Raw genomic sequence first — 26536 nt, 5'->3', positions numbered from 1 at the left:
AATTTTTTTGAATTTATTTTACTTGTTGCCATTAAAAATACGTATTCGAGCTTTATTTTATGTAATATATGTCAAACGTAATAATAGTTGGTAGTTCTACTCTCTGTCCATTGGTGTTGTATGTACATAGAAAAGCTCGTCTGAACAATGAACCTCTCTTCCCCTAATATGAACCAAAAAGTGATTCATGAATTGTAGTAGTATATGCAGTTATAATCTAATCTAATCTTTCCTTAATTCTTTTATAAGTTTATCTTTTTTATTAGTTACTGGGACTGAACTTGATTTCAGAGACGGCCATAAGATAAGACTTTACTTAGATGGGGAAACTCGTGTGAACATCAACACATATTACTACTTCCATGGGGATAATATTTCATTAAATTGCCTGTTGAATCTCCGCCATTAATATCCATAATTAAGGAAGCTGAGAGATCAATTAATGGGATCTTCATCATCTGGGGTTGTTACATATCCAAAAGCCCAGATTTTCAACCACTGCAAACAGCTTGTTCCTACAAATAACATGATAAAAAACTTTGACGGTTTAGATGATGCAAAATAAAATTTAAAAAATAAATTCAAATCTTACACATGAAGACAGCCAAATAGTTCAGCATGAAAACCCAATAGCAAAGGGCAGAAGTGGGAACATTTACAGGTCACATAGGCAAAGTCTGAACTCCCCATTGGTTGGAGAAGTAACAAAGGACTAAAAAATGTTAATATAAATATTGATTAAGAAATTGGCATGCTTAAATTACTCGAGATATAAATCATACACCCTCCTCCACAGATGCCATCCTCTGTGAACCACACCAATTTCCTAGTGAGGAGCAAATACAGGCATCATAAATAACCGAAATGCAGTATAGATACTTGAAATTTCTTAAACCATCACACTACCGAACTGTTTAACTCACATACCTTACTGTTAATTTCAGCACAAATTGAACTAGTTATCCACCCGAAAGGCCTACGAACCTGAATGTGGTAAAACAAAGCCTTAAAACTGAAACAGTAATTTGTCAAAAACTAAGCACCTAGTGACTTGTTGCACTAATTCAAAAATAAATCTGCACAAAGTCCTCACCCTGAAAAGTTCATTACCAATAGCATCAGTTATGTAAGCAACAAAAGGGCGCCTCAGGCGAAGCAACTGCAGAAAATAGCAGAAAGCATCAGCATATGAAATTTCTATTACATAAACTAATACATTCCAAACAAGACTATCAAGTTTGCCCAGTAGTATTCATCTTAAAGCTAACAATGAAGTTGCTATATATGACTCCATGAATAGTGTAGTCAAGAAACAATAAAGTTTACCAGCATGCTCAAGCTCATAAAAATGTTTAAACTTATGATACTAATATATTTATGACCCAAACACAAAAACTCTGGGCCTGCCATTATGCCATGTATATTAATATATCACTTGCTATTCAATTTCTTGGTTGGAACCCATGTAGGTACCCCCTTATTCCTGAAATTCACACATACTCTAGCACTCATAAACACCAGGTAAGATGAGGCAAACACATCAGGCTAACACAGTACATTAACCATGCACCAAGTTAAGAGAAACTTCAGAAAGATTTACCATGGGCGGGTATAGATGATGAACAAAGCTGTCATGTTGTAGACTAAAATACAGTTTTATCTCCTTTCCAAGTTGAAAGTCTAGGAATATTGAAGCTTGGACATTACAAATTAAAATTCTAGGAAAATGATTGCAAAAACATGCAGTGGACAAATGTAGTTTGTAATGGAAAGGAACTATGTAACTCGTAAGGCAGCAAAGTTCTGGTTTTTTTTATGATGATGACTAACCAGAGGTGTTATGGTAGCATACTAAAATAACTGTCCACATGGGAACATCTTGTCGGGGCCTAAATTTTGAAGATCTTACAAGATTCTAAGCTGCAACAAGTTGATTAGTTTTTAATTTGTCACACATTGCAAAAAATGTTTTGATATGCTCAGTATGGCATATTGTCCCTTCAAAAAGAACAAAATGATTCAAGTTCGTTTAAGTATTAAGAATATACTTGTGTAGCAATGACGTTACTCTACTCACAAATAAAACCTCAAGGCTGCGTAACATTAACACCAGGAAGTTTATTAGATTGTTACACTGAAAAGCCTTGTCATTTATAACTTTGATTTGATATTCAAAACTTCAAAAAGCATTCTCACGTCATAAATTCAATAAGCTGATTGCAAGACATGTTCATCCAAGGAACAAAAGAGCATTCTCACTGTATAAAGTAACCATAACTAATCAAGCAATACAATCATCTAACAACAACTTTAAAGCATAAGAAAAAAAGATTCACCTCCTCCATCGAGAAAACCAGTGACAGACTGACTGACTGGAGATTGACGCAGAACTGGTTTACCGAGCTCATAAGGATTTTCTTCTGAGACAACAGAACCTGAAAACCATCTTCCCTACGGCCTAGCATCAGAAACCGGTTCACCATATTTCTTACTCTTAACAACTTTCTTCTTTTTTACTCTAGACTTTTCCAATTTGTTATCAGCAATCCAAAACCGTGCAAGAAAATCTCTATCCAACTGAACCCCATTACCACTGCTTCTAAAGAATCAACAAACCCAGTTGCCCTAAAACCCTCCCGCTAAAAAAATCTTGTTTCCAAGCATTCCCTATCAAAGACTCAAAACTTTTGCAGAATTACAAATACCCTTTTGCTGTCTATTTACATTATTCCAAAATGCCCAATTGACCTAATTATTTTCATGTCCACATCTCTTTTGTTGTTGGATCGATTTTATATAAGTATTATGGGCTAAGAGGGCCTGGTTCAAATTGAGTTGGCCCATAGCTCTAAGCCCGAGTTACGTTATTTTATTTTTTGAATTCTTAAAAGAGCGTATGCAAATATTGACTAGTATGTAATTAATAACATAGAATATGAGATTACTAACATATTAAAACATAGATTCTTTATGTTAAATGTTAGATTAACAATAAACATTTTATATTATGTTAACAGTCTCATATTTCATGTTATATTATCGGTTTTCATAATCTTTTATTAAGTATGACACTAATATCTTACATTTTGCACCGTTACACTATTATTCTACATATTACACTGTTATTCTACTATAATCTTAAATATATTTTAGTTGATAGAAGCTTACTTTGGCCATCTCACAAACTGTAAACAGTTCTCTAATCTAGAAAAAAATTGTCATCTTTGATTGGTTTTGAGTTGAGGGTTTTGATATTGTTATTTATGTTGAAATGTGAGAGTCCTAGAATCAATTGAGAAAGAAACCAGAAAGCCATAACACTTTCCCAAGAAACAAACAGAAAATCTTGAGAGAAGATCTAATTTTCTAGAATTGAATTTTATTAGTTTCAGCTTAGCTGAGAAAGGATTCTTGAACTGCTTTTATACTAAAATGAGTCCACGTTTGGCAATTCGTGTCTCTTACAAATTTTGCAAAGAAACACAATTGATTCAAGGCAACACATAATTTCAGTTGAAACACAAGTATAAACCCCAATAGCTTTGATCTGAAGTCACTGTGGTTATGAGTTCCAATTGCATACTAAAACAGCACCGTTCAACTAATGGGAGCTAACACCTTTTAACATATTGTATACTTCCGTTTATATTTCAAGAGCTTTTTAACAGAATTTGGCAACCTCTGTTAATCTAGCAGTTAAGTTCAAAATTTCCAAACTCTTGAATATCAGTTGGAAACAGAGGAAACCAGAGGAGTTTGATCTCCTCTCTGCTTGGTGGCTACTGACTCAAGCCATGCAGTAAGAAATTGAACACCCATATATCACATATAAATCCATGTTCTCTCTTAGGAATACTTAGTTTAGGAACATTATTCAATTATTTTCATTTAGTATTTGATAGACCCTTCTTCATCGAGCTAATTAAAAAATGGATATACTAGATGGTAGTATAATAATTTGATAATCAACTACACAACTTATATACATGTGCTCTGTAAAATAATTAGCAACACAGAGAATTAAAAGTCACATAGTATTCTACTTATTTAGCTAAGGGAAGTTGAGCTGAAATCTTCATTTAGTATTTGATAGACCCTTCTTCAACTAATCTAGAGTAGCAAAAATGGTTTTGTCCCTTTCAACTTTAAACCAATTTCCCTACCCTATGCATTTTTTTCTACGTGGAAGAATTAGCACAACATTTGACACTAACACAAAATATTTTTCAATTCATCATGATTTGTACGTAATGAAAATAGATTTGTGAATTATGTCGCAATCATTTCATAGACTTTTCAAAGATAGAAATGAGTGGACAAAAGACAACAAACTGATCATCAATCTTCTAAGAGTTGGAATCTTTGATTAGTATACGAAAAGTAATAATTCTACATTGACTAATTATCACATTGAAAATTCAAGGCATGTCATTTTCATTGGAATTGTTAAGAAATTTATTCTTGGTTTTCTTTCTATTATTTTGTTTTACAATTTAAAAAAAAATATATATATAAAATATAAATCAGGTTATAACAAAAACACATCATATAACCTCTCCTCTTGTGGCCACATGACAAGTCTTTTAGTCACTAGTGTTAGCTATACCTAGGAGTCTTGTATTCGACGCAGGAGAAACACCTACTACATTTAGACAATTACCATTTGTGTAATTGAGCCTGTAAGGTGTTCCGCAATTGTCTATTGAATCTAAAATTAAAGGTATTAAGGAAGGAGAAAAAAAGGTAAGAACTAAAGTTTGTTGCTTACTACTTCCATGGGGATAATATTTCATTAAATTGTCTGTCTCCGCTATTAGTATCCATAATTAAGGAAGCTGAGAGATCAATTAATGGGATCTTCATCATCTGGGGTTGTTACATATCTTGTTACTCTTGCCAAGCAATATAAGATCACCAGGATTATCAAGTACAGATACTAAATGTATACAGAAATGTCAGAAATTAAAATGTTTTATGAAAATTATTTTATTATTTGACTCAATATCATTATGTAATGTATGTTATTAATAAGTAGCTTCAATTGTCAACTGCATGCTCAGCAGCTTGCATAAGGGACTGTAGTTCATGCGAATAAACATCCTGAAGTTGGGAATTTCAGGCCTATAGACAGATTGTCTTCGTCCAAAGTGTCTCAGGCATCAGGCCCAACCTTTTAGAGAATTAACTTGGATTGTGTTTGAAAAGTTCTCAAAACCAAGAGGAAAGTCACGAATCCAAAGACGAATCACCATGAATTCAAATTAGCAGATGCCTTGTAACGAATAATATTGATGCACTGATTATCCAGGATAGGATTCTGCAGAATTCTAGTATCTGTTTTCCTTTTTATGCATCTGATTATCTTCAAGTGTTCTAGAAAATCTACAGTTCAGTATCGTATCAGGAAAAATCGAACAAGCAAACAACAGTAGGCTGGGAAACCCAGCTTAAGTGCCTAGCTCATACAGAGAATTTTGAACTTTTTAAAAGCTTAATTTTTGTGCTGTCAAGCGAATGCGTTATATCAATACCTAAGTCATTATAAGATCCAACCAACAAGCTTACCAGCCACCATGCCTCGAAAAATAATCATTATCCAGAGATATAGCTAAAGCAACATTTACAGCTCTGTCCAAGGGTTAAAGGACGAGCAACTTCCAACTCTTGAATCTTCCCAAGGCAAAAATATCGTATTAATGGATTTAAAAGACAGAAGAATCAAATTTCTGGTGTGGTGCTTACCACTCTAGCAGGGCCACTCTTGGACTTGGAATCAGCATTCCCAAAACGGATCACATATTGACCAGAATCCGTAAAGATCTGATTTACATTGAGGGAAAAAAAGATATAACAACATACTATATTGGAAACATATTCACTGAGCAAATCATTCAAAGTAGAACATGACAAAAGCATGTACATTCTAAAACTAGTCTCTTTAAAGTGTAATATTTTTTATCCAAACAAATTATGTATAGTTATGACAATATAAGGGGAGAAGAAACAATGTTCAAAGGCCAGCATGTAATTATCGGTATAATGTCTTAGAAGGAAAGGAGTTAACCTCAAAACTGAAACCTCTCCGATCACGATCTATCTCAGACAACACTTCCCCATTTATATCCTTCAAAGTAAATGCCCAATTCCAGAAGCCCAGATGTTCAACCACTGCAAACTGCTTGTTCCTACAAATAACATGATAAAAAACTTTAACGATTTAGATGATGCAAAAATAAAATTTAAAAAATAAATTGAAATCTTACACGTGAAGACAGCCAAATAGTTCAGCATGAAAACCCAATAGCAAAGGGCAGAAGTGGGAACATTTACAGGTCACATAGGCAAAGCCTGAACTCTCCATTGGTTGGAGAAGTAACCAAGGACTAAAAAATGTCAATATAAATATTGATTAAGAAATTGGCATGCTTAAATTACCCGAGGTATAAATCATACACCCTCCTTCACATATGCCATTGTCTGTAAACCACACCAATTTCCTAGTGAGGAGCAAATACAGGCATCATAAATAACCGAAATGCAGTATGGATATTTGAAATTTCTTAATCCATCGCAATACCGAACTGTTTAATTCACACACCTTACGTTAATTTCAGCATAAATTGAACTGTTTATCCACCAGAAAGGCCTACGAACCTGAATGTGGTAAAACAAACCTTAAAGCTGAAACAGCAATTTTTCAAAAACTAAGCACTTAGTGACTTGTTGCACTAGTTCAAAAATAAATCTGCACAAAGTCCTCACCCTGGAAAGTTCATTACACATAGCATCAGTTATGTAAGCAGCAAAAGGGTGCCTCAGGTGAAGCAACTGCAGAAAATAGCAGAAAGCATCAGCATATGAGATTTCTATTACATAAACTAATACATTCCAAACAAAACTATCAAGTTTACCCAGTAGTATTCATCTTAAAGCTAACAATGAAGTTGCTATATATGACTCCATGAATAGCGTAGTCAAGAAACAATAAAGTTTACCAGCATGCTCAAGCTCATAAAAAATGCTTAAACTTATGATACTAATATATTTACGACCCAAACACAAAAACTCTGGGCCTGCCATTATGCCATGTATATTAATATATCACTTGCTATTCAATTTCTTGGCTAGAACCCATGTAGTTAGCCCCTTATTCACACATACTGTAGCACTCATAAACACCAGGTAAGATGAGGCAAACACATCAGGCTAACACAGTACATTAACCATGCACCAAGTTAACACAGTACACCAGGTAAGAGAAACTTCAGAAGGATTTACCATGGGCAGGTATAGATGATGAAAAACATTGTCACGTTGTAGACTAAAATACAGTTTTATCTCCTTTCCAAGTTGAAAGTCTAGGAATGTTGAAGCTTGGACATTACCAATTGAAATTCTAGGAAAATGATTGCAAAAACATGTAGTGGACAGATGTCGTTTGTAATGGAAAGGAACTATGTAACTCGTAAGGCAGCAAAGTTCTGGTTTTTTTATGATGATGACTAACCAGAGGTGCTATGGTAGCATACTAAAATAACTGTCCACGTGGGAATATCTTGTTGGGGCCTAAATTTTGAAGATCTTACAAGATTCTAAGCTGCAACAAGTTGATTAGTTTTCAACTTGTCACACATTGTAAAAAATGTTTTGATATGCTCAGTATGGCATATTGTCCCTTCAAAAAGAACAAAATGATTGAAGTTTATTTAAGTATTAAGAATATACTTGTGTAGCAATGACGTTACTCTGCTCACAAATAAAACCTACAGGCTGCGTAACATTAACACCAGGAAGTTTATTAGACTGTCACACTGAAAAGCCTTTTCATTTATAACTTTAATTTGATATTCAAAACTTCAAAAAGCATTCTCACGTTATAAATTCAATAAGCTGATTGCAAGACATGTTCATCCAAGGAACAAAAGAGCATTCTCACTGTATAAAGTAACCATAACTAATCAAGCAATACAATCATCTAACAACAACTTTAAAGCATAAGAAAAAAAAAATTTACCTCCTCCATCGAGAAAACCAGTGACAGACTGACTGACTGGAGGTTGACGCAGAACTGGTTTACCCTGCTCATAAGGATTTTCTTCTGAGACAGCAGAACCTGAAAACCATTTTCCCTGCGGCCTAGCATCAGAAACCGGTTCACCATATTTCTTACTCTTAACAACTTTTCTTCTTTTTTACTCTAGACTTTTCCAATTTGTTATCCGCAATCCAAAACTGTGCAAGAAAATCTCTATCCAACTGAACCCCATTACCACTGCTTCCAAAGAATCAACAAACCCAGTTGCCCTAAAACCCTCCTTTTGCTCAAAAAATCTTGTTTCCAAGCATTTCCTATCAAAGACTCCAACTTTTGCAGAATTACAAATACCCTTTTGCTGTCTATTTACGTTATTCCAAAATGCAGAAACTTTCTCAACGGTTTTACCAATCTTGGAAAAAGAACGAAACCCCATTGCCCAATTGACCTAACAAACAAAAACAAACATAACCTATGCAATTTTTCCCATTTCTTTATTTAAATAAATAAATAATAAAAAATAAATTATCGTGGCAATAAAAGTAAAAAAAGAGAAAAAATGAAGTGAAGACTGACCAGTGAGCAGCCTTTTTCTGGGTTCTTTCTCTGTTTTTGTTTTTCTAATTCTTTTTCTCGTGTTGTATCGGAGCTTGAAAGAGACAGTGTTTCTGGGTTGAAAAAACACTTATTCGTCTCAGGTATTCGCTACCTATGCCTGATGGTTGGGTCACGACTCACGAGAAGAGTGCTTGTTACCCCTGATATTTTGCAAAGGACCACTTAGGTCCAATAAATTTAGAAAAAATCACTATCGTCCCTGGGAGAGTATGGGCGTTTTACCTCTCGTTAAACAGCATAATGTCACGACCCGTTTGCTTGGTGACTCAAGTGGGCCGCACGTTGCTTAGTGGCTAAGTTTACTTCGGAGTTAAGTAAACTTAGTGGCAAAGACACTTAAAGGATAATGCTTATCCATCCACCTAAGGTTGCCACCTAAGGGTGCCACCTAGTGTTTACTTAGGAATTAAGTAACTTAAGGACTAAGTGTTCAATGTATCTAGACATTTATTTGAGGAGGTTTAGCCTATAAATAGGCCACCCCTCCCTTGTACATTTCATAACTTGAATCCTTTCAATATAGAGTTTATATTTTCTCTCAACTTCTCTCTCTAAACTTTATACTTTGAGCTTGTTAGTTGTGTGAGCGTTAGGCTGCTTAACTCATTGTCGAAGAGTTAAGGCCGCACGAACTTAGCAAAGAAGTTAAGTGCGTGACAAGTGGTATCAGAGCCTCGGTTAGCATAACCTCGGTTTTTATTCAATGGTGAAAGACACTGTCGCTTCAACAAAGGGATCCAAGACGGCTGAGATGGAGGCTTCCGAAGAACGTGGTCGCTCGGAGAGAGTCGACCCCAACCCCAACCCCTCAAGGCAGAGAGGTAAGTCCAAAGACTTTATTTCCAATTTTGACTCACGCCTATCTCGTTTAGAAGAAAGGGTGAGCGCACAGTCGGATGAGCTAGATCATCGGGTGGATGAGCTAGAGACGGAGGTGTCCGAAACTCATACTGTTGCGAAAGCCATGTTGCTTCAAATGGAGGAGTCGTTAAGGGCGGAAATGGGGAAAATCCGTGAGGAGTTCGAAGGGGAGCTTGCCAAAACCCGTCATGTGTTCCAAACCGAAGTCAACGGCACCCTTGTTCGCTTAGACGAGGTGCAAGCTGATTTAGCGCGATGCAAGCGTGCCATGGTGGCAAGAACCGGCAGTAGCGTCGTTGAAAGCCAACGAATTGACATACCAAGGCCTAAAAGCTTTGGTGGCTCACGCAAGGCACAAGAGGTTGATAACTTCTTGTGGGGACTAGACAAGTACTTTGGGGCCGTAGGAGTCACGGAGGAAAGCTCGAGGATTGAAACTGCAGTCCTCTATCTCACAGACACCGCAAGGTTGTGGTGGAGGAGACGAGAAAGAGACATCGAAAAAGGTATTTGCACTATCTCTACTTTTGATAATTTTAAAAGAGAGCTTAAACGGCAGTTTTACCCGGAGAATGCCGAGGATGAGGCAAGAGCTCGCTTGCGACGGATCAAGCAAACAGGGACGATCCATGATTATATCAAGGACTTCACCGACTTGATACTGGAGATCCCGGAGATGTCCGACAAAGATTCACTCTTCAACTTTATGGATGGGTTGCAGTCATGGGTTAAAACGGAGCTAAGGCGTCGGGGAGTGCAAGATCTTGCCACGGCCATAGCAGTTGCTGAGAGTTTGATTGATTACAGCACCCAAAAGGAATCCAGCGGCAAATCCAAAGAGAAGAAGGGTAACTTTGCCAAAGGTGCGGGAGATAAGGGGCAATCTAAAGAGAGTTACCGAGACACCCGGCAAGACAACTCCAAAGGCAAGGACAAGGGCAAACGTTGGGAGAAGGGCTCCAACAAACCCCGCAACGGCTGTTTCATTTGCAACGGGCCACATTGGGTGAAAGATTGTCTGGAGAAGAAAGCTCTTACTTCCCTCATAGCCAAGCATCAAGAGGGCAAGCAGGCCGAGAGTAGTAGCGATGGGGCACATATGGGGTCAATGCAACTACTCAATGGGATTCAGTCCGCACCAAAGACCCAAGCCAAAGGGTTGCTCTATGTTGACATGGCCATCAACGGGGCCACCAAAGCCATGGTAGATACGGGAGCTTCGCACAACTTCGTTTCAGTAAGTGAAGCGTGCCGGCTAGGCCTTCAAGCTTCAGGAGGCGGGGGCACAATCAAGGCAGTCAACTCAGTGGCTCAACCGATACAGGGAGTGGCTCGACATGTCAATACGACAATGGGAACTTGGTCCGGCTACTTAGATTTCTCGGTTGCACCGATGGATGACTACCAAGTTGTGCTTGGCTTAGAGTTCATGGAACAAGTCAAGGCATTTCCCTTGCCGTCAACCAACACCATGTGTATAATGGATGGGGAGCAACCTTGTGTGTTGCCTACTAGCCGCTCTACTAAACCGGAGACAACGGTACTCTCAGCCATGCAGTTTAAGAAAGGCGTCAATAGAAAAGAGGAAAGTTACTTGGCCATCCTCAAGCAGTATGATGATGAGGCATCCAAGGAACAAAAGAGCATTCTCACTGTATAAAGTAACCATAACTAATCAAGCAATACAATCATCTAACAACAACTTTAAAGCATAAGAAAAAAAAAATTTACCTCCTCCATCGAGAAAACCAGTGACAGACTGACTGACTGGAGGTTGACGCAGAACTGGTTTACCCTGCTCATAAGGATTTTCTTCTGAGACAGCAGAACCTGAAAACCATTTTCCCTGCGGCCTAGCATCAGAAACCGGTTCACCATATTTCTTACTCTTAACAACTTTTCTTCTTTTTTACTCTAGACTTTTCCAATTTGTTATCCGCAATCCAAAACTGTGCAAGAAAATCTCTATCCAACTGAACCCCATTACCACTGCTTCCAAAGAATCAACAAACCCAGTTGCCCTAAAACCCTCCTTTTGCTCAAAAAATCTTGTTTCCAAGCATTTCCTATCAAAGACTCCAACTTTTGCAGAATTACAAATACCCTTTTGCTGTCTATTTACGTTATTCCAAAATGCAGAAACTTTCTCAACGGTTTTACCAATCTTGGAAAAAGAACGAAACCCCATTGCCCAATTGACCTAACAAACAAAAACAAACATAACCTATGCAATTTTTCCCATTTCTTTATTTAAATAAATAAATAATAAAAAATAAATTATCGTGGCAATAAAAGTAAAAAAAGAGAAAAAATGAAGTGAAGACTGACCAGTGAGCAGCCTTTTTCTGGGTTCTTTCTCTGTTTTTGTTTTTCTAATTCTTTTTCTCGTGTTGTATCGGAGCTTGAAAGAGACAGTGTTTCTGGGTTGAAAAAACACTTATTCGTCTCAGGTATTCGCTACCTATGCCTGATGGTTGGGTCACGACTCACGAGAAGAGTGCTTGTTACCCCTGATATTTTGCAAAGGACCACTTAGGTCCAATAAATTTAGAAAAAATCACTATCGTCCCTGGGAGAGTATGGGCGTTTTACCTCTCGTTAAACAGCATAATGTCACGACCCGTTTGCTTGGTGACTCAAGTGGGCCGCACGTTGCTTAGTGGCTAAGTTTACTTCGGAGTTAAGTAAACTTAGTGGCAAAGACACTTAATGGATAATGCTTATCCATCCACCTAAGGTTGCCACCTAAGGGTGCCACCTAGTGTTTACTTAGGAATTAAGTAACTTAAGGACTAAGTGTTCAATGTATCTAGACATTTATTTGAGGAGGTTTAGCCTATAAATAGGCCACCCCTCCCTTGTACATTTCATAACTTGAATCCTTTCANCATTATGATGAGCTTCAACAAAAAGTTACAAAATACAAATAAATATATTCAAAAAACACAATTTTTATAAAAATAAAACAATTTTTCTACAATTGTTCTCGATGAGTTTTCATATTCTTAAAACGTTGGATAATTATCTCATCATCAACTGTATCAAATACATCTTTTTCAATATAGATGACCAAGCAATCATTCATCCATTGATTTTCCATTCGACTGCGTAACCAACTTTTCACAAGATTCATTGCAGAAAAAGTATTTTCAATGATCACAGTCGCAACTAGTAAAACCAATGCAAGTTTCACAAGCTTATACACCAATGGATACAAAATATTTTTTTTTAAACTGAACTAATATCTTAGCCAAATCACCAATTCCTTCTAACTTGGCAAAATTCACCACAAGAACGCTTGTCAATAACATAAGTCATAGTATGGTTTTCAAGTACCATCAACTCAAGTATAGAAAAATTACTTGGATAAAACTGGGCAAAACGGATCAACTTATGCTTGTCAAAAGCAGAGAATGAAATACTTGGATCTAAACATGTTATACAAAGAAGCAACTCAGTACTAACCTTAGTGAAACGAGTGTTAAGTTCTTGAAGTTACATATCTATCACTGTATAAAACAATTCAACTCGATAGTGATGCAAATTTTTCATGTGCTCAACTCTTCGTTGTGACCGCCTTCGAATTGCAAACATATCATCCATATTCAAAATGGCAATATCATGTTTTTGGCAAAATGAAGAAATTTCACTCAACAAAGATTTCCATCATTCATCTCTAAACAATTGTAACCGTTGTTTTGGAGACTTTGACTAGGGCCATAGCATTTACAATGTCTTAATCTTTTCCTTGCAATCCTTGTGACAACTCATTAGTAATTGCCAATATACTTTTCATCATATGCAAGCTAAATGCAAAATCAAAGAAATAGATTACATCTAATAGATTTAGGGATGAAATCGAATCAAGTCGAGTATTTGGTAAATCGAACTCAACTTGATCTCTATAGTACTGAGTTCGAGTTCGAGTTCAAGCCTGATTGAACCTGAGAAATCAAGTTCAAACTCGAACTCGGTACTTGAAATTGGAAATCGAGTTCGAATTCAAGTTTGTATAATCAAGCTTTTTTCGAGTTTTAGTCGAGTTTTAATCAAGTTCAAGCTCGAACTAGATTTCAAGCTCATCTAACAGGGGTGTATTTGCAAATTTTATAACTTTTAAATTACAGATGACCCCTATTACTTTAAAAACTGTCAACTTAACCATCAAGCTTAGAAATTCTCGCAAATATATTGAGTCGAGTTTTACTCGATTAACTACTCGAACTCGACTCGACTAATGCGGAGTTGAGTTCAAGCCAACATCAAGTATAGTTTGAGTGGCTCGACTTGATTTTCACCCCTATATAGATTACATGCTTCACTCATTTGTTCAAGATTTAAACCACTCCTTGCAAACCCAACAACTCTTATTCCTTTCATTTTTACTCCCAATAAAATTTTTAAAAACTAATAGATCCCCTTACATAAAAATAAAAATCACAAAGAATATGTAATAAATATATTAGAATTAAAAACGGGGTTTTACAAAAATAAAATCCAAACTTATCGTGAGGGCTGGTTATTCCGTTCTCAAAATCTCAAAGATTTATAAAGATAAAATTTAAATAAATAGAAATAGAAAATCTGAAATTTTTAAAAAATTGAGTGGGGGTCGTGGTCCCCACTCGTCATTCTTTAAATCCGCCCTTATCCAACTGAACCCCATTACAACTGCTTCCAAAGAATCGTTTTAACTGCACAGAGTTTCACTTAAATCTCCGTAAAACATTTCTCCCCACAATCGAATTAACAAACCCAGTTGCTCTAAAACCTCCTTCTGCTCAAAAAATCTTGTTTTCAAGCATTCCCCATCAAAGACTCCAACTTTTTCAGAATTACAAATACCCTTTTGCTGTCTATTTACATTACTCCAACATGCAGAAACTTTCTCAACGGTTTTACTAATCTTGGAAAAAGAATGAAACCCCATTTGCCCAGTTGACCTAAGAAACAAAAACAAACATAACCTATGCAATTTTTCCCATCTCTTTATTTAAGTAAATAAATAATCAAAAATAAATGATTGTGGCAATAAAAGTAAAAAAAGAGAAGAAATGAAGCGAAGGCACCAGTGAGCAGTCTCCTGGGTTCTTCTTCAACTCTCTCTTTCTTTTTCTTTTTCTCGTGTTGTATCGGAGCTTGAAGAGACAAGCGTTTCTGGATTGAAAGACACTTGTTCATTTCAGGTATTCCATACCTATGCCTGATAGTTGGGTCACGAGGAGAAGGCGCAGGTAATACATAAGCCCCTGAGTTTTGACAGATTACCTTGGGTCCAATAAATTTACTTAGAAACAGCCACGATCGTCCCTGGCAGTGGCAGAGTGCGGGCGTTTTAACTCTCGTTAAACAGCGACGGTCAATTTTATCTTTTCATATAAATAAAACCACGCCCCCGTTATTCTGCGGTTACTATTATAATGAGATTCGAGAGCTTGAGTTTATGACTTATATTCAACTCTTGTTGGATTAATTTATACCATCAATGACACTAAGCAATATAAAAATACCTCATGATATTTAAAATCACAAAAAAGATTAGGCAAAATCATAAAAATATATTTAAATATTTGTCAAATTATTGTGAGAAAATTTCTTAATAATTAATTAAATATCATCTAGTAACTTTAACAAATAAAAAATTTAAATATAAATATATTTACTTTTAATTTTTCTTAAAATCATTTCATCATATTAAAATAATAAATAAATTTTTGTTTGCAAGTTGACCCGTGGGTCAACCCGTACCCACATGAGTGAGGGACGGGTGGTACATTTCTCTACCTGTTCAAAAAATTTACTCGTCAACCTGTACCTATTTGACCTGTAATTGTTGCTACCCGACCCATATTTGCCCGGTTCGCCCATTTGCTAGGGTCTATTCATTACATTGTCACCTTGAGGTTTGACACTTCTCTCAAAAATTTAACGTTATGATTCTCAAATGTTATTTATGTTTATTAAATATAATGATTCAAAAAGTAGAATTAGAGTTATATTTTGAATAAATTACTAGTGTTTTTTTATCAAATAGCTCAAATTTTTGGTCAAACAATAGAAGTTTTAGATAAATAGTATTGTTACAATCTTAAATACAAAAATAATAAATTGCTTGACATAAAAAGGATTTGTTTATTCAAAATATCATTTATACTCCCTACACCGTAACATTTAATTGATAAAACATTTATTTGGGGTTATCGGCGTTAGTTTCTCAAAATGGAAGGAAAAATTATTTTCCCACCAAATCTTAGACGTAGAAGTACGATTAACTCAAAATTTGCGTACTGACTGTGGACCAAGAAGTTTACAAGTAATTAACGTCTCCTATTATCTTGTCTTATTTTACGTTTGTAATTTCTTTCCTTATTTGTTATCAAGTAAATGGATAGATTCCTCTTTATTTCTTGCTGTTTACTCTTTTTATGTTCTTCACAGGGAAAGCTTTTATTATATTGGGTGTCAGTGGCGCTGGGAAATTGTCAAGTTTTGTGGCTTTAATTGAATTCGTTTGATTTGCTTTAAGGATTGAGATTCATTTGTGTTGACTGTTGAGTTTTTGATTGATGGATTGTGAAATATTGATGTTTGGAGTCTATTCTCAGGTGGGGTAACTATTATCAGGTGGATGGGATTCTCAAATCTCCAGTTGGGATTTGAGAAATGTAGGGGCCAGTTTGTTACATTTTTTTTTTTAAATGTTATCAAGAAAAAAAATTTTAAGTTGAGTTGAGTTGAATAAGACAAAATTGAATTTGAAATTGAAAATGTGTTTGGTAAAATATCGAAAATTATATCAGAGTTCGATAAAATGTTGAATAGTTGTTTGACACATTTTTAAAAAAAAAGTTTTTAAGGCACAATAGTTGTTCGATACATTTTCCGAAAATATTTAAATTATTTTTAATCTCATACATTTGTTAATTTAGCTAAACACCATAATAATAAAAGTTTGAAAATAAACTAAAGCACCTTAGCCACCCAAGAGGACATCCAATTATTGGCCACCATCACCGGACGACAGTCGCTAGAACGGCACGCAACCGACTGGATCTGACCAGTCGTACATTGATATGGTCGTTTTTGGCTAGATCTACAGCTAAAATCATGTTGTCGTTAACGGCCAGATCTCGACCAGAATATGGTCATCAATGGCAAGATCTCTAGCCATGGATTTGGCCGTTTTTGACTAGATCCATCGTAGATTTGGTCAGAAACTACTAGATCGACGCACGATTGGTCATATCCAACTGATTATGTACTGTTCTGGCCACCAGTGGCTGACGATGGTGGTCTTGGGTGGATTATTTTTCAGATTAGAAGGACAGAAAAATGAGAAGGAGAGAAAGAAAAATGCTTTCAGTTGAATAGAGTTGGATAATCAGAAAACAAATCCCACCGTCTTTTCATTTTTAGACAAAAAAAAATTATTTGGGTTAGATTAATTTTTAGAATGGATTGGATCAATAAATAAATAAATACATACCCTATTTTTTAATCCAAATAAGATAACAAAATAATGATTCATAATAGTGTAACAAACGGGGCGTACTTATTGCAGAAGCACTTAGTAAGCTTTTTCTTTGTTTTAGAATTGTATTCATCAAATGCCTCTCAAGGTATTACGTTGTGGTTCAAATAAACTCTATATTATTGATACAAAGTGCTTTTGCTTCATTCTTCACATCAATAATCAGATTCATTATAAACTTCAAAATTATGATTGACTTTTCGCTCAACAATACTACATACTTATTCATCAATTATTTAGTTTTATAAACAATATGCGGTTTATGACCTTTTTAAATGAACGATTTTGCGATATGTTATAGCTAAGAAGAATAATGCAAAATGGCCTACCAAATTAGCAAGTAATTATAAACAACATGGCCTAACACTTCACTTTGCAATCGTAACTAACTTTTGAGCTCTAACTAACTCTGCTAGATAATTAACTGTCCTTCCAATTCTATTTTTCTAGCTTCATTACTTTCCATTTCAATCAGCCTATTGTTGGAGTTGTCGATTACTTCAGCATTAATGGGTAACAGAGACGCACTCAGGGATCCCGCTACCTGGTCAGCGGGCGGGGGCAACGCTCCCGAGTTCGTAGGCGGTTTTGGGCTTTTGCATGTATAACTACTGTAGGATTTCTTTTAAGTTACTAATTCCTCTTTGGGTTGGGCTTATGAATAAGAATCCTTGTAAAACTAGGTTTAATCTCTTAAACCTAGTATATAAACATACTTTTCTCTTGTTATGGGTGTGAGAGCAATTCATTCATTGTAAACGAGAGAGGTGAGACATATTGCAATAATATTGACTCAGCTGGACGTAGCCCACATTGGGTGAACCAGGGTAAATCGCGAGTATTATTTTCTTTGTTTACTGTTTGTTTTGTTTTACTATTATATTTTGTTCCTGTTGTTGTCTCTATTTCGTTCACCTATGGAGAAAGTTATAATTTTTGGAGATCTCAAGTGCTTCAAGCTTTGAGCTTGAGGGATTCATTAATGGTGAGAGACCTTGTTCTCTTTCAAAACAGTCAAGACTGAAGATTCGTCTATTCTAGTAATTAAAACAATCTAATTCAAACTATTTTTCGCAAAAGATAACTGATAAACTTTAGTCAATTGGTTGTTTTCTTCAATATCATAATCTATGTTTGGTCATACAGAAAAGTGATAAACTTCATTTGATGTCTGGAATACACTTGAGTATCATTTTAATGCAGAATCCAAGGCTAGAACTATAGATACAATCTTCTAAAAAAGAATCACTCAGTATCAATGAATATGTTCTTAAAATGAAAAACTATACAGAAATATATATTCATAAATTGAATATTGTAGCTTCTTTTGCTATGGGGCTTGAACTTCTGTTAACAAATAACCGTCTATTTAACCGAATTTTAACAAGCCTTAACAACCTTAACATACTTCGATTGGACCAATTCTGGAAAATAAGACTTGAAGATCTGCTTCTCCAGATTTATTTTTGGTATATTTTGATCTTGCTGCAGATTACTTGATCTTCTATACTCCATTCCGTAACATCCTTTAAAACTGGAAGCTTTGAATATGAATCTGGGAACTGGAAACTGGAAAGAACAGAGCTCTCTGTCATGAACTGAAAACTGGAAACTTTGAATATAAATCGGGAAATTTGAGTATGAACTGAAAACTGGAAAGAACAGAGTTCTCTGTCATGAACTGGAAACTGTTGATTCCGTAACATCCTCCCTGAAGCCAAGCAGTAAGAAATTACTGCTGCAGCTTGCACACCAGAAATAAACAAATCATTTCATAACAGCCATGGTCCAATCAGTGTCTTTTCAAGAGACAAACTGAAGAAAAGGATGGTTTTACGAATTCAAATGCCCCATGTGAATGTGAAGTCCTATTTTTTATCGATGTCCATGGCTCAAAGGGCCATTAAGTTACAAGACAAGTTAATAAATAAAACCAACAAACAAAACTACATATCCTGAAACACATACATATCGAAGTCCATGGCTCAAAGGGCCATTAAGAGCCGGATTGGTTGATGTATTACATATAATATAACCCAAATAAAATTGTGTTTCTTATGAAATTATTTTTCAGAAAAGTTTGCTAAAGCACAAAGTTTCACCTTTTTAATAACCAAAAAATATAAATAATAATTAATGAAACTCTTTGACGTTGATTGGCCATAGAAACAAAATAATCAACAGAAGAAGATGAAGAGTCATTTGTTCTCTGTCTTTAGGAAATTTAACGGAGATTTAGCATATTTATAGAGAGAGTAAAGACACTTCACTCATGCTGGAAAGACTTTAGCTAGGACGATATAATAATAAAAATATGCTAATAAAAATCAGAATGATTTACGGTTTGGTTTATAAGAGAGATTACTGCAATCATAAAACCTTTTTTTCAAAGTATAAAACTGGTGATTAGGTGATCAGGGTGGAGTTTTATTTATATAATCTCGTATCATCTTGATAGTGTGTATCAGTGTAGGATTTTGACATTCATATGGGAATGTAAATTATTGAGAATGCATGTGAATGATGAAGCCCTGCCTTGAATATGATTGATGAAACTAAGAGGTCATTGATAAGCCAAGTTATCAGATTTATGGAACAATACAGGAAATTGTACTATCAAGTGCAAATCACGAAACATCGTTCTGCACTTCTGCTGAGAACTAAACCGTAACTTCGTTGAATTTAAGTGATTCCTGAACTGGAGCTGGAGCTATGACAGTTGAATTGGACTGCTGGCTGAACTACATCTGACTGTATATGTTGTGAACTGCACTGCAAGCACTCACTCTGTTGAGCTTCGTTGAATCATCGTCTGTTAACTTCACTGTTTCACGAGCTTTTTCTTATTTCAACGACTTGTTCCCATATGTCTGTTCTGTCATCGGGCTTCTCTTCTCTTGCTTTTATTCCACGCCTCTTTTTCTTCCTTTCTCCGTTTATTGGGCTCTCCTCGTTCTTATTGGGCTTGAGCCTGCATACTCTTGGAAAACTCCTTTGCTTATCAGGAGATCACCATATATATTACAAGGCTATTTAATGCATAGGTTTCATGGGATGTATATATATCGGTCTGGCATTGTATAATTTGTTAATTACATCTCTTGATCCATATTTATCACACCCAACTTCCATTAGACATAAGTAATGTAGATGCTAAAATCTACGGTCATAGAAGCAGGGTTTGATCTCGTGTGGTTGAGACCATTGGCAATTCGTTGCACCTGCACACAAAGCAAACAAGTGTGGAGCTTATTTGGACACCAATGTGATGTCTGCCGCAAGCACTCCGACACTCAAGTCAGTAAGGTTGAATGAGACAATTTAGTGAAGGTTAGGGAAGAAAGGGTTACCAGAGGTCAAGTCGGAGACTAGAACCACGACGTAATAGTATAGCTCTCAGGAGTAAGAGCTTGAGTGCTAGTAGGTGATATTGAGGCTGAATGCCTAAACAAAAGAGTGACCCTTGTTTATAGAGTAGTTATAGGATATTTGTATTTTGGTAGAACTTTGGATCCTCAAGGGAAGAGGTCTTGTGAATAATAAAGGTCATATTCACTTGACTTAATAGTAATAAGAGTCATAATTTGCCTAAGATACAGAATCTTGAATGACTTAGGATAGAGAAAAACAAAAAGAATGTTATTTACCTTGGTTTGGAAGGCCTGGCTTAAGTGAACAGTTGGAGTCGCCTATTGCGAAAGAAAGCTGGACCTGGGGCTACTGTTTCAGCCCATTTTGTGGGCTCTGATGAGCTTTGAATCATCATCTGTTAACTTCACTGTTCAACAACTCCTTGCCATGTTACTCTTCTCTCTTCGGGCTTCTCTTCTGTCTTCTCTTGCTTTTATTCCACAGCTCTTTTTTTTTTTTACTTTCTCTGTTCATTGGGCTCTTCTCCTTTTTACTGGGCTTGAGCCTGCATTCTCTTTACAGAGTATCCACTCGTGCAAAATATGAACCCCAAAACACAAGGTCACAAACCTAAGTACAACCAATTTGGTTCCTACGGGTTTAAAATTTTGAATGTGACTTTTTTCAAACAGGATAAATCCAACCTAGTAAAACCCGCAAATGATGAAGAGAAAAAGGTGTGGCAATCAAAAGCCAAAAATATCTCACACATAAATTGGAGCTCATAATAGATGTTTAGGTAATTTTCAATCATTGAACTAATTATGGTTAGATTCTAGTTTAATAATTCTTTGAAAACTTTATTTCTTATCACTATATATATTACAAGGCTATTTAATGCATAGGTTTTACGGGATGCTGTCACATCCACTCCAAGCTCAAGTCTTACGAGGTCACATAGGTCACATATCCAATTTAACAGGTTTGGCCCAAGACTTGACCCAAAAACATCAAAGAATATGTTAGGGAATATTTTTAGAATATTCTTTCACCAAAAAGGTAGTAGAATGGTACTAGAATTCTATTGCTTGTATATTTAATTCTAGTCATCCATTTCAATGGATATGTACAGATCTGAACCATTGGATGTACTTGTAAAATTCTATATAAAGGTAGTTGATCTTAGGTTTAATTGATTCTAAACATTGTATTCATTTGAGAATAATACAATAAAGTTTTTTTTCTCTCCACTATGTGTTCTTATTTCTCTTTGAGAGTTTGTGGGTTTTTTTAGGCCGACATATTATTTGTGAATTAAGGCTTCACAATTCTTCTAAGGTCGTGACTCGTGACAATATGTATCTGTCTAGCATTGTATAATTAGTCAATTACATCTCTTTATCAATATTTATCACACCCAATTGTATCTTAATTCATCACACAAAATTGTATATAATTCAATATTGATATAACTCGTCAATTGCATCTTTTGATCAATATTTATCACACCCAACTTCCATTAGACATAAATATCAATATTAAATCTTTACCTGATAGTTTAAATTTTTAGACTAGGAAATATATTAGCATAGTATTAATTAAAACCAAAGGTATCAAATTAAATTCATACCTTTCAAAAAGAACAATTAAAAAGATATATATGTTCATGTGTGTATATATATATATATATATATATATATATATATATAGTCTTTTTAACTGTTCAACATATTATCATATAATTAATTAAACCAAGTACCCTATGAGATATATAGAAATAAAATTGAATTATATATTGGATCACTTTATTGCAAACATAAAAAGAGGATGTTTACAAATGTATTAGAGAAAGAAAGATCTATTGGCATCACGTATAACTTTAAGTCGCTAATCTGATTATATCCAAAGATCTCAGTTACACATGCATACTCAATATTGGCACAACCATTAAGCTTATCCTTTCCCTTTTTCAAAAGAAAAGAAGATGAAAGGGGACAGGGCGAGATGGAAGCTTTCTCCCAAGAGAATTAGACACAATGAGACAAAAGAATCTGAGCCCACCTTTTGATTTTGTCCCACAAATGTCATACAAGAAAGCTCAGCCCACTAGATAAAAGATATGCGCGGCAAGTGAATATAGTGAACTAAAAGAAAAAGACATTGACTACGTTATTTTTGAAAGAAGAAAAATCTGAACTTTACCCATTAAAGGAAAAAGACATTACTTGGAACACTTGACTCAACGCCCGGCTCTCAACCTAAACAATAGAGGACTTCTCCAAAATTAATTTCATAATAATAATTTCTATGGTCTATTGGGAAATATCAAATTTGCTTTGACAATTAATTTCTATGGTTTATTATCTAAACAAAATGCATTAATTGTATTAAATACAATTAATAATCAAATACTTTTATTAATAACTAAGGTTACAAGTAGAATAATCATATTACATAACTCTCACAAGTTTATTCATAGAATACATTACATGAACATACAAAAACTAACTATTCTCTTACATTAAACAGTAGTTGAAATGACAAGATCAAAGTGACACTATCAAAAAGACGATCTAGTATTAGAAGATGAACCAGTTCTGAAGAGAATAGCTGTCTCATAATCAAGATAATCAATCTCTCTATAGTTGTCTTGCACAACAAAAGTTTTGCAATCCGATGCTCTAATATTCCCTGCTAATTCAGTTGCTACTTCTCTCATTGTAGGTCTCTTCTTCCCATTTGGGTTCAAGCATCTTCTTGTCAGATTAGCAAATTTCATAATCTCTTCTTTTCCACCCTCTTTCAAAACTCTAGTGTCAAGGACTTCGAATAGACGATTTTCTTCTATTGCACTGTGAAAATATGCCACTAAACTTCTATTCTCTTCAATGTTGGTTGAACGAATGGACTTTTCTCCAGTCAAGAGCTCGGCAAGAACTACTCCAAAACTATAAGCATCACTTTTTTCTGTAAACTGACTTGATTGGAAATACTCTAGATCTACATATCCAAAAGTCCCTTGTACATGAGTAGTCAAATGAGTTTGATCAACTGTAATAGATCTTGAAGTCCCAAAGTCGGACACTTTTGCTCTATATTTTTCATCCAAAAGTATGTTTGTCGACTTGATGTCTCGATGATATATAGGTATAGAAGCCCCTGAATGCAGATAGTACAAAGCACTTGCAACTTCTGTGGCAATACGTAAGCGCATTTCCCATGTAATTGGAAACTCTTCATTTTCCTTGTTTATATGATGAAAAAGAGTTCCATTAGGAATGAACTTATAGACTAAGAGAGGCACTTCTGTCTCTAAGCAACACCCTAGTAATTTTACCACATTTCTATGATTAATTTGTGATAAAATCACCACCTCATTAATGAACTCTTCAACTTTCTTTTTATCAACTATCTTGGACTTTTTAATTGCAACTATTCGTCCTTTTGCCAACATTCCCTTATATACAGTATCTTGACCACCTTGACCAAGGATACGATTGGTATTATAATTATCGGTGGCCTTTTTCAATTCCTTTGAAGCAAACAATTTTGTTTTCACAATGTTTCCTTCATTATTGGAAGCCAAGCGCTGTTTTAATAATAAGCCACCATTTCTTTTGAAGAATATTTGCTTCAACTTGACTGCTTTTCTTCTTTTTATGAACTTGTACAACCACCATGCTCCAATTAGAAGTAGCAACATTCCAACCGCAACACTGCAACCTGCCCAACTCAAGGATGAATATACATGTATATATTTATATGTATAACAATATCAAGTTTTTGTCTAAGTGCATAGAACAATATTTTGATTAATAACTAAAAAAAAAAAAAATTGTTAAACAGCGTATGCATACCTATGATTATCGAATATTTGACTCGAGCGTTTCTTTTCAGGAGTTGATTTAAACTTTTAGATGAGGGGCACTGAAATTCTTGAAATGTCTTATAAGGAGAAAGACTATAACCATCAGGACATTTAGAGCAATTACTATTTCTCGTTGTATTGCAAATCAAGTCACCTGCACAATTAACTTAAAGAACAAAAAATGATTAATCTTCCCTTCTGCAATTTGATTATGCATGAAAGTTTTGAAAAAAAATGGAAGGATTTCTGTACCTGAACATCCTTGGTAGTAGTCTGACCTTTGGTCATCGCAAACACAATAATAATCCCCAGAGTTTAATTGTATTAAACATATTTGATCCTTATTACAAGTTGTCTGCGAAGGATTAAATAGCTCCACACATCTCCCTATTTTTTTTCCCCAGTCGAGGCTTACAGGAACAACTTTATCCCTGAAGACAGAACCAGAACGATTTGACAATAGGTAGTCCGCCTCGAGCCATTCTTTGTCAGCTATGAAGGGCGACTTGGTGCATCCCTAAAGCTGGGGAAAATTGCTTAATATATTTCCACCATCAAACGTTTGATTTGGAGAACGCCTGCACCACAAGTCACAGCAGCTATATCGTTTATTAATATCACAGTTACAGAAAGAGTGGTACTCACCGCTGGTATTCATTGGATTACAACCGAAGGCGATTACCATATTGTAGGTCTTTGAAATGATGAAGGGACTGCCTGACAGTTTTTGAAGAAATTTCTGGCTGTCATTTAAAATATTTCCATCAGTGTTGACAACAGCCCTTTGGCTTGAATAATAATGGAAACCCTTCGAAAATAAACCGTATGATAGTTCCATATTGATGCTAGTTAAGAAAGCTCTTGGAGAGTCAGAAGAGTTATCGCAAGTTACTTCAAACCACTTATTAAAGTAGCAGCTCAATTATTGCTCTTAAGAAAATAAACCAATTTTTGAACGGAGATAATTTCACCTAATTGCTCTTAAGAAGAGCCCAATTAGTCTTTATGTCGAACCTCAACTATCTATATATAAATTTATTTATTTATTTTTTGTTGGTGTAAAAGCAAAAGATGAACATTGGACAGCTATTAATTCTCTTTTCCTTTTGGAAAATTAATAAAGATTTGACGTGATCAGCTCTTTCACATTTTCTTCAGTCTTCCTCCTTTAGACTTATGCTTTCTCTAAAAGTTAGAAATTATGCAGGAAAGTTGTGAGATAAAAATTACTTTGGGCAATTAATGGTAAATTGTTTTTATATGTTCACATGGTTCACACACTTGATTGAGTGTGAACTCCTTTATCTGATGGCTTTCTATGAAGAGAACTTGATAGGAAAAGTTATTGTATATATTAATTAAAAGAGTAAACGATTTTTTCCCACCTAAGGTTTGCCTTAATGACACTTTCTCATCCAAAAAGTTTCAAAATACCATTTTTTCACTCAAAGTTAATATTCTATTACTACACAAAGCTGATTTTCATAGCAAAAATTCTCTCTGTCACCATCACTTGGACCTCCAGTCTCCTCTCTACAATATCTCTCTGACTTTGACACTTGATTTCTGACCAATTGCTGACTACTGTAAAGTTAGAGTTTTTTGTTCTTAGATTATTTACAATTGATTCCGATAGTGAATATTCAATCAATTACCACCATTTGATCCATGACCTTGGGTGGGAAAAAGTTGTTTACTTTTAATAAAAAATATTCTATTCCAAATTATGAAACATGCTTTGGTTTATAATACCGAGTCAAAAAGCTTTCAGTGGTCAACAAAGTTCTGGTTAATTCAATAGTATCTTTAATCTCTACTTGTAAAATAATATTAAGTGGAAGACCTAGATTGTATTTCTCTAATTTTATTTTGACCTATTTATGCTTTACTGATAATATTCATGGGTAACGACCCTTGCGAAGTCCCATGTTAAGTGTTGACCAATTGCTTTAATTTCTTTGGTCAGGAAATTAATTGTTTAATGAGTATTAAGGTAATTGACTGGACTTTTAAGGGGGGCCAAACTTTTTCCTCATGGAAACACATATCACTTTTGAATTATTGAATGAATTATGTCACCTATGTGATGTGTGTTTGAGGACGTGTTATTAATATGATTTAATATTATTGGACTATTCAGAATAAAAGATGAGAACGGAGGGTCAAGAAAAAGGGGTTATTGTATAGGTATTACACAACTAAGTTGCTTAAGGTGTTAAATTGTAGATAATTCGATAAGTTTGAAATATGTGATCAACTTTATTTAGTTTAA

At 35.1% G+C, this 26536-nt stretch overlaps 3 protein-coding genes across 3 annotated transcripts; all 3 read right to left on the bottom strand.

The window, feature by feature from the left end:
• Positions 1–328: 328 nt before the first annotated feature.
• On the bottom strand, positions 329–2738 carry LOC116144612. The gene is made up of 5 exons (XM_031430054.1): positions 2337–2738; positions 1094–1159; positions 928–984; positions 765–826; positions 329–515 (listed from the first exon to the last, which is right to left on the bottom strand). Exons 1-5 carry the CDS (start codon positions 2481–2483, stop codon positions 455–457), a joined length of 393 nt encoding a protein of 130 aa, XP_031285914.1. The 5' UTR covers positions 2484–2738; the 3' UTR covers positions 329–454.
• A 2759-nt stretch (positions 2739–5497) lies between these two features.
• LOC116144616 (phospholipid scramblase family protein C343.06c-like) lies at positions 5498–8471 on the bottom strand. The gene is given in 9 exon segments (XM_031430060.1): positions 5498–5634; positions 5636–5670; positions 5743–5820; positions 6065–6185; positions 6436–6477; positions 6599–6654; positions 6763–6878; positions 8015–8113; positions 8234–8471. Coding segments are annotated over 9 exon segments (858 nt in total). The 3' UTR covers positions 5498–5561.
• A 14470-nt stretch (positions 8472–22941) lies between these two features.
• LOC116144643 (wall-associated receptor kinase-like 22) lies at positions 22942–24775 on the bottom strand. Its single transcript, XM_031430096.1, has 3 exons — positions 24517–24775; positions 24254–24418; positions 22942–24119 (listed from the first exon to the last, which is right to left on the bottom strand). Exon 3 carries the CDS (start codon positions 24097–24099, stop codon positions 22957–22959), a length of 1143 nt encoding a protein of 380 aa, XP_031285956.1. The 5' UTR covers positions 24100–24119; positions 24254–24418; positions 24517–24775; the 3' UTR covers positions 22942–22956.
• Positions 24776–26536: the final 1761 nt, after the last annotated feature.

The sequence above is a fragment of the Pistacia vera genome, unplaced genomic scaffold (genome assembly GCF_008641045.1).
Source record: "Pistacia vera cultivar Batoury unplaced genomic scaffold, PisVer_v2 Contig45, whole genome shotgun sequence".
NCBI lineage: Eukaryota > Viridiplantae > Streptophyta > Magnoliopsida > Sapindales > Anacardiaceae > Pistacia > Pistacia vera.
This window is presented reverse-complemented; position numbering and strand designations above follow the sequence as displayed.

What these genes read in the sequence shown, in the direction of transcription:
- LOC116144643 (XM_031430096.1), bottom strand. Translation starts at nt 24,099, where the DNA reads ATGTTGCTACTTCTAATTGGAGCATGGTGGTTGTACAAGTTCATAAAA.
- LOC116144612 (XM_031430054.1), bottom strand. Translation starts at nt 2,483, where the DNA reads ATGGTGAACCGGTTTCTGATGCTAGGCCGTAGGGAAGATGGTTTTCAG. An exon ending in TGGTTTTCTCGATGGAGGAG is followed by an intron (nt 1,160 to 2,336) that starts GTGAATCTTTTT and finishes TATTTTCTGCAG; the next exon opens with TTGCTTCGCCTGAGGCGCCC. An exon ending in GTGCTGAAATTAACAGTAAG is followed by an intron (nt 827 to 927) that starts GTATGTGAGTTA and finishes GCTCCTCACTAG; the next exon opens with GAAATTGGTGTGGTTCACAG.